Genomic DNA, 12248 nt, shown 5'->3' with positions numbered 1-12248 from the left:
TTTATACACTGCCAACTCATGTAAAATGTCAAGGCACTCCAGTGGACCAAAGAGGAAGGGCACATACCTGACACTGGCTCTGATATGCAAGCTATGGTTTGCAAGGTGGCAGAACTGAATTTGCACCAAACCATTATGTTGTTCAATTAAAATGTTAATGTCTTCCTGACTTGATATTCTTTCCAGGTAGATGCAAACAGAAACAAAACTAAAACCAGCCATGTTTTAGATTCACATATTGCCTTCCATAAAACAGTCTGTTTGACTGTAAAATATATTCTTCGTTTTGCTGATTGACTACGGGGGCAAGAATATTGAAACTTTAAAAAATAGTCTTGGTTTGCTGTAACTTTCATGCCTCAGGTCTATAATGAAAATGTGCTTCAGCCTTTGTCTGTGTATTTAGATTTGCTTCATTTGGAAACCTTTTTAAGTTGTAGCGGTAGTAATAATAATGATGATGATGTTTGGATGAAATTGAGTGGAACATGCTGTTATTTTTCCCCCAAAACAAAACAAAAACCCAAGTTTCCAAACAATGCCAGGCTAAAAAAAAATAGCTTAAAAAATCAATGTACTTTTAAAGTCATTAGAGAACACCAGCAAAATGAGGCTAAGCTATGATAGCTAAGCTTTTAGTATGTCTCAGTATTGCTGTGAAATCATCTTGAATCTGCACTATTTCGCATCCGCTTTTTGTGGGAGGCGCCTTTGGCGAATGTAAGAACAAATGCAAATTTCAAATGACATTTTTATTCGTTAGAACTAAGGCAGACGTGTAAATAAGTTTGCAGACATTTACTGGCCTGCAAAATCTTTTACTAGGCTGCTGGCAGAAGTCGGATGGAGATTTCTGCCCTCTTGCAGCAATCCACTGCTTTTCTGTGCTGGGAACAGAGGAAGTGGCAGAATGCTAAATCTCTTTCACCCCCTCGCTCACTTGCCTCCATAAAATCCTATACACTCGCCTGCATGCAATTTCTTCTATCCTGTGTCTACCAGATTATTGCTTAAATACAAGGCTAAGTGAAAAGTGAAAACCAACTGAGCAGCATTAAAATCAATCTCGACAATTTACCAAATTTGGTACAAACAGGACAAATTCTGTCCCACCAAGGCCTGCCATTCTGCTGTTGTCTTTTCCTCCATCTAGGTCATGAGCACGATGCTCTTTCATGGCACACGTTTTCAAGCATGGAACGCAACGTTCACTTTAAAATACCTTATTCCAAGGCATCAAAGTTGCACCAATCCTCTTTGCTTCTGAAGACAGTTATCTCTGTTTGGGGTGGGGTTGGGCAGTTAATTCACCCAGTGCCTCTTTCAAGTGTTTGGTGCACTGATCTCTTCTGCAATCTGAACAAGTGAAATTTGCAGCAAGCAGTTGTTAGGTAGCCATTGACAGTGCACACCCAAGACAACTGCCCAACAGTGGGAGTCTAGATGTTTGCAATGTCAGTCATAGGTTGGTTATCAGTTGTCGCATGAAAGCTGGCCACTGAACATGTGAAAATGTCCTTTGTTAGGAGTTAGGAATAAAGCTACACTATATTCCGAAATGGGACGCAGGTGGCGCTGTGGGTTAAACTACAGAGCCTAGGACTTGCTGAACAGAAGGTCGGCAGTTCGAATCCCCACCACAGGGTGAGCTCCCGTTGCTTGGTCCTTGCTCCTGCCAACCTAGTAGTTCGAAAGCACATCAAAGTGCAGGTAGATAAATAGGTACCGCTCCGGCGGGAAGGTAAACGGCGTTTCCGTGCGCTGCTCTGGTTCGCCAGAAGCGGCTTAGTCATGCTGGCCACATGACCCGGAAGCTGTACACCGGCTCCCTCGGCCAATAAAGCGAGATGAGCGCCACAACCCCAGAGTCAGCCATGACTGGACCTAATGGTCAGAGGTCCCTTTACTTTACCTTTATATTCCGAAGTTGGTCCTTATAAGACCTCCCAAAACATTTCTAGCATTAACACAGCAACAGATCCAAACAAACCTCAGTCTCTACATAACATCTATGTGATCTTGTCCCTGAAAATGACATTATACCATCAGGATGTCTGAAGTCAAATCATCTAGCCAGCCAAGAGATGTAGAATAGGTAGATCATTAACATTTATCTAGGGTTCTAGAATTGCAGTATTTCCTTCAAAGGTAGCACATTGAATGCATCCACACGAATTACTGGAAAATAAATGCATTGACAAATATCCACATTAATGGGGTTCTCATGAATCCACTCACACCTTGAAAAGACGTGTTTAGTGATCAAGGCTTTGCACTGGCTAGCCCTCCCCAGCCAAGCTCCCTGCTGGCTTCACAGCAGCGGTACAGTGGCCCTGTGCATGAATCAATGCCTCTACGCAAGGGAGAATGCTGGGCCAATCAGGATACCTCTTTGCGTGGAGGAACCCTAACCCTATCCAAAGTGATATGCAAACTGAAATACAGCTATCCTGCAAAGCTTACACCTTTCCGCATTTTGTGATGTGGGTCTCCAACCAAATTATGTGTACAGAGATATGTGCATTTTAAAAATCCATATGTTAGTGGGGGTGGGGAAGCATATACACCCTTGTGCAAATTAATTGAAACAAACAATGTAGTTTATTGTACAAAACTCACATATACATGTACAAAATTCACATATACGTACATTAGTAATGGCTATGACCGCCACTATTTTTAAGAAGCACTTGAACACAGTTTGGCATGGAGTCTACTAGTTTTGAACAGTCACTGTTGATTTTTGGATCCCTGTACCATACTTGAATCAGTGCCTGAATGAGCTTCTCCGTAGTCGTACAGTCTGCAGCACAGAGGTGACTTTTGCATATAGCCCACAAGTTCTCAATGGGATCTACGTCCGGGGAGTTCCCTGGCCAATCAAGTACCTGTATTTGCTGCTCTGTCATGAATTTCTTCACCACTTTCGACGCTCGACAGGGGGCTAGGTCCTGCTGCAATATCCCAGTACTGTCAGGATACCTCTTTTCCAGCTCTGGAATAACACTCCTTTGTAGAACCTCAATATATTGCGGCGAGTGCAACATTCCTTCTATTGGCTGCAGGCTTCCGACACCATAATGATCAACTGACTTTTCATGTTTGTTTTGAGTACAGATAGAAAACATGATTTGTTTCAATTAATTTGCACAAGGGTGTAAAATGCATTATACATTGAAGAAAATCGCCTGCAAGAATGTGTGCATCGGGCAAAACTGTGCACAAAAGATGTGTATATTGGGAGGAGTTGGCGCTGAAACGCTGGCAAATTTACATGTGGGGTTTGTTAAAAACCAGCAAACTGATGTGGAAATGTGGAAAACTAAACTGAAGACTGGGAAAAATGAAAAACAGAGAGAAACCAAAGTACACAGAGTTGCCCATGCCTAGTACAAATGTAGAGCCCTTCACGCTTTCAGCCCATTTGTATATGCCCCCCACTGTTTTAACGCTGTTCAGCGTCCTTTCATTTCCCTGGCTTCTGCTTCTCAATACCATTTTCCTCCTTTTTTGTCCTCCCTGTCCTCAGCTTCATTTCGCCTACCTTTGGCCTTGGCACAACAGCAAGGGCCCCGGGCCCAGTTCTGAAGCCTTCTTGGCAAGTGACCAGTTCAAGCCACTGGAAAGAGTGATCTGCTCCTGTCCTAGCAGAAGGAGGAAGGAGAGAAGGAATGATAGAAAGGGATGCCACAGAGAAAGAGAGAGATGGGCGCAGCAGAAAAAGAGAGACCCAATTTGGGCTCTGGCCCTCCTGCCTACTACCAGCATATGAACCCAGACAGAATGTAACCGGGGGGGGAGAAGCTAAAGGTTCCCCAACCCTGACCTGTACAGTGGTACCTCTGGTTACGTACTTAATTCGTCCATTCTTAACCCGAAACCATTCTTAACCTGAGGTACCACTTTAGCTAATGGGGCCTCCAACTCCTGCCGTGCCACCAGCACAAGATTTCTGTTCTCATCCTGAGGTAAAGTTCTTAACCTGAGGTACTACTTCTGGGTTAACGGAGTCTGTAACCCGAGGTGTTTGTAACCCGAGGTACCACTGTACTGTCATTTAACACAGTTGTCTTTCGCGACCCACATGATTTTGTTTCTACACGTTTGCGAAATCATCTCATCCGATGCAGTGCCATGATGTCGTCAGTGGTGTCATAATACCATATACAAAAATAAAATAAAATGGCGGCATGGAAAGTGGAGGCCAAGGAAGCATGAGCCAAGAGTTAGGGAAAGAGTGGCAAGACGAGTGGCATCGAAGCAAAACACTGTAAATGAAAGGCTCTTTCAGAAATATGTGCCAAATTAGGTACATTCAGTGCAGTCCGTTTGTTTGATTATGCTTGCCACCATGCAGCTAGTCAGATTGATAAAGTGCCATGGAGAATCATTTTATCCGTTCGCCTAGGCTGGCAGCCTTCTATTTTTCCCCTGGAATTATGGCTGTCATTTTCTATTCACGATGCGGAAACAGCAAAACTCTTTGCATTTATTTATGTGTTTCAACCTGCTCCCATCTTTGCGTACACATGTGCACACTTGAACAAACGCGATGGCCTGGATAAGACCAATTAGCTTTTAAGGTCATGTGTTGTTTTTGGTTTAAGCATTTACTACCAGTGTTTTATTTTGGGGTGAGTAAAAATCTCATACACACAAACACGCTTACACTTGCAGAGTTGACTGACAAGAGTTTGGGGATTATTTAAAGTAATGTAACTTATGCCTCTTCCTCAGTCCCACACCCCCTGCATAATCTTAGAAAGTGTTGTCAACCTGAAACTTTCATAGTGCAAAAGCAGCAGCCGCAGACCAGAGACGCCCTCCCCACTAGTATTTTAAGCTATAAACCCACCACATCTACACTGTAGTTTTTGCTATGTCGTTGGTCAATGCTTAATTCGGTTACTAAACCATGTGTTTGTCCATGAAGCAAGCAGTCTTTTCACCGTGGCTTTAAACAAATAACCTCTAAGTTCCCGGACATCTTAAATAAACGACCGACAAGGAATAGGAGATACATCTGAAAGACCATCATTGGTTTTCAAGCCCTGCTGCTTAGAAGGGTGAAGGGAAAACAACCCCAATGCATTGCTGTCGTTTTTCTCACCCAAAGTCAGTCCCCCCCCTTCCTTCCTCTCTCTTTCTCTTTCCTTTCCTCCCTCCTCTCCCCACCCTACCAATCTATGGTCAGATCAGTGAGCCAGCATTCTGCTGAGCCAAATAAATTAGAGAAGTGGTTTTTCTTTTCTTTTTTTGGTTTGGTTATTTTATTTTTTTAATTTTATGTACTACAGAGAACAGTGTCGTCTTGTGGCCGTTCTCGTAGACTGTGTTGGTTTAACAAGCGTCCAACCCTTCTGTCTTGTTGTTTTTTTGTCTTTCCTGCTCCCTGTCCCCTTGTTCCCACAGGCTGTGCGTTTGTCACGTTTTCGACAAGGGCAATGGCACAGAATGCAATCAAAGCCATGCACCAGTCTCAGACCATGGAGGTACAGTACTGTATCATCTGCCCTTTCTTTGTTTTTCTTTGTGCAAATGATTGAGAATGTAAAGCCATGCTCTCCCGGAGAAGATCAGACGCATGACAATCACAGACTTAAACTTCTGCCGACTCCCTCCGCTCTTTTGTTTCCCCTTCTCTCTGACATTTACTTCCCTTAATTGTCTGAGAATGTAGGATGATCTCTCTGCTGCCATTTCACAATATGGTGGCATTCAACAGATAATAATATAGTTCGTTGAAATACCACTTTGCCCATCTGGCAAGCTACGTATACATTTAACACACTGGATTTTCCTTTATATGTATATATTATTTTAAACAAGCCACTCTCCAGTCAAAAATTTGTACTGGCCAAGCGACATGGAAAAAGGCAGGGTTTGGGCTCCCCTTCCCCTGCATACAAGTATACTGTAGCTACCCAATGAAAATTCAAATTATGTCAGAAAACAACAAATTACTAGTCTCTCTCTCGAGAGAGAGCAAATATCTACTCCATCTTTGGCTTGCACTGAAAGTGTTTACTTGCCTAAATAAAGGTGTGTCCCCCCCCCCCAACCCCAGTCTGTGATTTATGTCATGGTCTTTCAGAATTTTGCACAAAAGAGCCTCACCAGTCAACTATGTCTTATTCTGGATCTTCTAATTTAATCATTTGAGAATGCATGTTATATTGTATTATGTATACTGTATCTGTGTATTGATTATCTCCTCTAAAAAAGCATTTTGGTGTAATGTGCACTTGTTTCTTGCTTTTTTTTTGTATTCTCTTTTCTTTTCAAATGAGGATTGTTCAGTTTCCTTGAATAATATTTTTCCCCCTTTTGCAATGCTCTACTTTCCCAAAGCATGCTGGGTACTAAAATGAATCCCAACAGTGTGTCTGTGTCATTGAACTGCTTTGTATAATGAGCAAAGAAAAATATAAAAGTGCATGGAAATGTCACTGTCTTCTGTATTCTCCAGAAATATTGATATTGGCATTGCAAAGCTATTGTCTTTCCGATCTCTCCTGACTTTAGTTGAGATTATTTTGATATTTTATAATCAATGTGTTTTTCTTTCCAGTGCTATCCATTTTTAAGGCATTGAGAGTCTACATCTTTAGATGTGACTCCTGCCACAGAAAGGAACCCAGTTGTCTTCACTATTAAATGGCATTTAAATAGAAATGTTAATATAAACAAAAACAAAAAACAGGAACTTTAAAAAATAGAAACCTCTTTGGGTTCAATGAGACACCCTTCCTCTTTTTGCATGTCCTAAATCTTGTAATGTTAGCAATTCACATTTTATTATGTATTGCCTCTCGAGAAAAGGGGAGGGCTATATTGGCCTAATTTAATGAGGCTCCTGAACCCAACCTGGTTGGAGAAGATTTGAAATAGGAATGTATTAGAACCTCAGAGGTATGGAAGTTTGTTTATTGATATTAATTTATATACCGCTTATGTGCCAAAGTGGCTTTTAAGTTACCTGTAACCACCCAGAATCATAGCACAACAGACTTCCACAAAGCACAGTGGAACTGACCCAACTTCTCCCCTTCCCTTCAGCATCCCATCCACCTTCAAAGTCTGCATACAACCCCTAATTCTTAGAGCAACTTTGCCATCCTGGCTCCCTCTAGACACTTTGGATTACAACTCCCTTCAGCCCTAGCCAGCAGCTGTGACTGGGCCTGGTAGGAGCTATCATCCAGAACATCTGGAGAGTGCAAGGTTCATACCCCACAAGCGTCTGAGGGAAAAAGGGACATCCCGTTTTTTATTGCGAGAGAATAGTTGTCATTTTGGTTGCTGTGATTTTTCACGATTTCACAGTGTGATTCCACACATACACCCCCCCAAAAAAATAATAATATGCTTTTCTCAGGGCTGTAATCTTGTGTGGCACCTCAAAATGCACATTTTTGGGTGTTGTGCCCCCCAAAAGCATTGGGGGGAGACCGTGGCACGAAACACCATGCTCTCGCCCTAAAAAAATGGGAAGATGTTGTCTGGGAAAGTGGCACCCCATATTTTGGTTTCAAAGTGTTAGAGGGTGAGCAGGCCATTTTACAACCAAGGGGGGAACTTGGCCAAAACATAATGTGAATGGGATGGGGTGCCATTTTTAACGTGGCCTTTCAAAGACCTGGTGTGTTCTAATGAATTTCATCTATGTCTGAAGATAGATTCTTAAAGTAATGTTCCAATGTGTTGTCAATTCTCCTTTTGCTTTCTCACTATCTTCCGACATGGGCGGAACTCCTGAGAGTATACCAATGTCTTCTGAAAGAAAGCTCAGAAATGGTTTTCCATGTACTGCTGAAAGGAGAAGCACAAAGGCTGGATTTGACAGAGAGAAAGAATTAATGGGATGGAGACAGACAAAAACTGTAAAATTATAAAATGGGGAAATACCTGCTCATCTTAAGATAGTGAATAGGATGGCGGGAGGAGAGAATATATTGGTTTAGGTCAATATACTATTATGTTATCCCTTCCTTGGTTATTAATGTCAACACTATTATGGTAAAAGAGTTGACTTTCAATAGCTAATATTAAATCTGGACACTCAACCAGAAAGTATAATGCCGCTGGCACTTTGATTTCATGTTTAATGCAAAGAGAATTCTTTTCAAATGGAAGATTATATATTATGCAGGTTTCAACTGAAATAGTGACGTTATTTTCTGTCCCTGATTTCATTATTTTCACTTCTTCAGTACACTCCACAACATATTTTTCAGTGCAAACACAAAATCCAAAATGATGAGACTGAAAATGTTCATAGGAACAAGTTTCCCCAAAAGTTAATGGCTTCTTAGATTGTTATTTAATCCCCTATGCATATATATGTGTGGTAGACAGATATATATGTGAAGTTATGCTCAATTATTTCATTAATCAAAGGCAACTAATTTTATTTTTTTTATCATGGAACAAATTAGGGCAATAACAATTATTTTCCGATACGAAGCCACTATGCTATGTATGATTTCAATCTTTGTGATGTTTGTGCTCTTGAAATTCTTCCCTGATGAAATATGAAGCAGACTGGTGGGGAGCGGGGTCGGATTATAGATTCACAAAATGCTGCAATATTGTTTTATACAATTTACTGCCAGTTAGCATTCATAAATACAATATTGGCTGTCATGTGGAGCTCAGAGCTGAAAGACTGTAGACTTGAACTGCTATCTCATATTCCTGTCCTTGAAATTTATTTCTGCTTCATTTGAAAGAGATTTTAAGAGTCCTATTCATTCATCTGTGTACTGGGAGTATGCAGTAAGCTGCTTGTATCTCCTACAAAATCTGACATGAAACAGAATCCAAATTTGCCATGTTACCTATTCTATCATTTAAACTGGGGGGAAGAGGGGGGAAAGCTTCAATTTATAGTGAAGGCAAGAAGATATTTTTTTCATTAAACTTTAAACTACTTGGAGGAAGCAATGATGATGCCTTGATGACTTCTCTGTAATCTTTACAGACCATTGTTTGATCACCTCTGTGCACCTAATTTTTACTCGTCCCCTACCCCACCTCCAAAACAGGAAAAAAAAACACATTTTCCTACAGTCATTTAAGCAGATGTGATCCTGTGAGAAATACTGCTATTGTTCCAGGGTGCAATCCATTGCCATTAAAATAGATGTTCCTGCACTGTTGTGATTGCACCCATCCACCCCAAACCATCGATTTCTACACATAATAATTAGAACGCCAGCATATCACTGAGTTGCTTCTGCACAAGGCAAATTATCGCCACAGTTTCATCTCATAATTTTTGATTGTAAAATTGATCATCGTTCTACTATGGAGCTCTTCGGAGAAAAGCACGCTTTGTTTATTAATTTTGGGGGTGAAAGGAAAGAAAGAACAGAACTTCTCTTGCATGGTCTGTTGCTTAACCCTTAAAAAGTTTACTTGACATTACGACTGCTTAAGACTGCAACCTTAGACTTCCAAAAGAGACCGCACAGTGCCCAAGGAAAAAGATGATTTCAGCCTGTATAACCTTTGGGGCACTTTGAACGTAACACTAAACTGTGGTTTGGCTTTACATGAACAAACCTGCTTGTGCCTTGACTTGCACACTCTTCCCTATTTTATACTCCTGTGGGGTGCAGTAGAGGATGGGCTAGGGGCCATCTACTTCTGGTTTTAAACCAACCAGAGTTCCCTAATAGATCTGAACTTGGGTTCTCCAGTTAGTCTAAACCACAGAGTGGAGTTTATTCCCCCACCTCCCGATTTTGCTAGACTACAACGGTCAGCATTCCTGACCACTGGATATGCTGGCTGGGACTGGCTGGAGTTGGAGTCTAACAATATCTCAAGGGTTCTAGTTACAGGTAGGTAGCCATGTTGGTCTGCCATAGTCGAAACAAAAAATAAATTCCTTCCAGTAGCACCTTAGAGACCAATGAAGTTTGTTATTGGTATGAGCTTTCGTGTGCATGCACACTTCTTCAGATACACTGAAACAGAAGTCACCAGACCCTTATATATAGTGAGAGGATGGGGAGGGGTATTACTCAGAAGGGTGGTGGGAATTGGTGATTGGCTGATAGGTGTGGTAAACCTGTTGACTGTTAACGACTGCAATTGGTCTTACAGGAAAAAGCAAGGGGTGAGATGGCTAAAAACATTATACATGATGGTTTTATCATGTATAATGAGATAAGAATCCAATGTCTCTATTCAGACCAGGTCTCTCCATGGTTTTAAGTTTGGTAATAAGTTGCAATTCAGCAACTTCTCTTTTCAGTCTATTTCTGAAATTCTTTTGTAATAAGACAGCTACAGTGGTACCTCGGGTTAAGAACTTAATTCGTTCTGGAGGTCCATTCTTAACCTGAAACTGTTCTTAACCTGAGGTACCACTTTAGCTAATGGGGCCTCCTGCTGCCGCCGCTGCACGATTTCTGTTCTCATCCTGAAGCAAAGTTCTTAACCCAAGGTACTATTTCTGGGTTAGCGGAGTCTGTAACCTGAAGCGTATATAACCCGAGGTACCACTGTACTTTGAGATCTTGTATAGAATGTCCTGAGAGATTGAAGTGTTCTCCTACTGGTTTCTACATGCACATGAAAGCTCATACCAATAACAAACTTAGTTGGTCTCTAAGGTGCTACTGGAAGAAATTTTATTATTTTTTATATCTCAAGGGCTGCAGGATCCCCACCTCTTAAAGTGAGTGAGCAAGCCAGGAACATGAACCATAGTTTCCTCTAGCTATAGTTTGCTTTAATCAGATTTCCCCTCCCAAACAAGTTCAAGTATAACAAGAAATCTACAACTTTCTCGTTCTTCCTTCTTTCCCTCCCTCCCTCCCTTCTTCAGAACCAACGATACATAACAGAACTAGCTTTTCCTCAAAACAGAGTTTAAATTAATTAAACTATTTTAATTCAACTAATGCTCACTTTAAACAACATATTAATGCTATCTCTAAAAAGGTATTAAAAGAGTGCCGTATTGAATGCAGGGTGTATCAAGAGCTCCGAATAATTCCCTCTTTTGCTTCTGGATTGCATAGAAATCCCGAACTTTTGCACACCTTTACATGAGTCATTTAATCAATTAAATTAATACAGGTCATCTCAAGATGGTTCTGTGGGCGGGGAAACAGAAAAAGAAAGGAAAGAAAACAGACTCATGTAAATGTATGCTAGAATGAATTTTTTCCCACCAATCTGTCCAATCGCAGGGCTGTTCTTCACCAATAGTCGTGAAGTTTGCTGATACCCAAAAGGACAAGGAGCAGAGACGTTTACAACAGCAGCTGGCGCAACAAATGCAACAGCTCAACACTGCCACCTGGGGGAATCTTACAGGTCTTGGAGGACTTACGCCACAGTACCTGGCTGTAAGTAATCATTAAATTTGATTATGAGCACTTTCAAAGCAAACTTGTGATACTTAGCAGAATATGTTTTAAGCATAGCAGGGAATATCTGTTTCATTAAGCTGTCATGTAAATTGACAGCACTGTGTTAAGGACGGCAGCGAGGGCTGAGGAGAAATTTGGGGAAATGATCCACATGCATTTTCTCAAATTTACATGGTTACATTTCACAATCTGAATTTCAAATGCTGATGCTTAAGTGAAATTCTGAGTGAATGCTCAGTTTTTCAAGGTGCGGTATGTTCAGGTGTGCAGATATGAGTGTGAGTGTCAGAGAGCTGATCTATTTGATACTGGTACTATTTCAATGGCAAATATGGTGTGGTTCACTGTGGTTTGTGCTGCTGTGGTTTGTTGGTTTGTTTGTTTGTTTTGCTTTGCTTTGTTTTGTTTTGTCTGAAACACTCAGTTCTGCATATGTCTCTCCTTCAGTCCTGTCATACACACACACACACACACACACACACACACACACAGCAACCAAAAACTATATTCCTGAAAGTTGAATATGAACCTTTCAGAGAAATTGAAAGATCCCTGACATTCTTAATTATATGTGCAATTCTGGCTAGTTTTTGGAATCCAGACCTCTTCTATTTGAAATCCTGTACATTTCATACATACATTTCATGTTACCCTTCATTTCATTTTGAAATGTGCCCTCTGAAAATGGCTATTTGCAAAAATGCTCTGTAAGCTAACAGCACAATCCTACGTAATGTCTACTCAGAAGTAAGTCCTGTTGAGTTCTGTGGGGTTCATGCCTAAGACCTTGCGGCCTAATATTGCAATTTCTCTGTATATTTACTGAGAAACAAGTCTCACTAAATTCAATGAAGCTTA

The 12248-nt window shown here is 41.0% G+C and overlaps 1 protein-coding gene across 25 annotated transcripts in view; it reads left to right on the top strand.

The window, feature by feature from the left end:
- Positions 1 to 12248, top strand: part of CELF2 (CUGBP Elav-like family member 2) — a 547441-nt gene that overhangs the window by 480653 nt on the left and 54540 nt on the right. For all 25 annotated transcript variants that reach the window (XM_053405505.1, XM_053405501.1, XM_053405499.1 and 22 more), the window contains 2 exons: positions 5413 to 5492; positions 11208 to 11366. In XM_053405505.1, the coding sequence (XP_053261480.1) occupies positions 5413 to 5492; positions 11208 to 11366 (239 nt within the window). The remainder of the gene's footprint in view (positions 1 to 5412; positions 5493 to 11207; positions 11367 to 12248) is intronic.

This window comes from Podarcis raffonei, chromosome 10 (assembly GCF_027172205.1).
Source record: "Podarcis raffonei isolate rPodRaf1 chromosome 10, rPodRaf1.pri, whole genome shotgun sequence".
Taxonomy (NCBI): Eukaryota; Metazoa; Chordata; class Lepidosauria; order Squamata; family Lacertidae; genus Podarcis; species Podarcis raffonei.
Note: the sequence above shows the minus strand (reverse complement) of the source record. Positions and strands in the feature narration are given on the sequence as shown.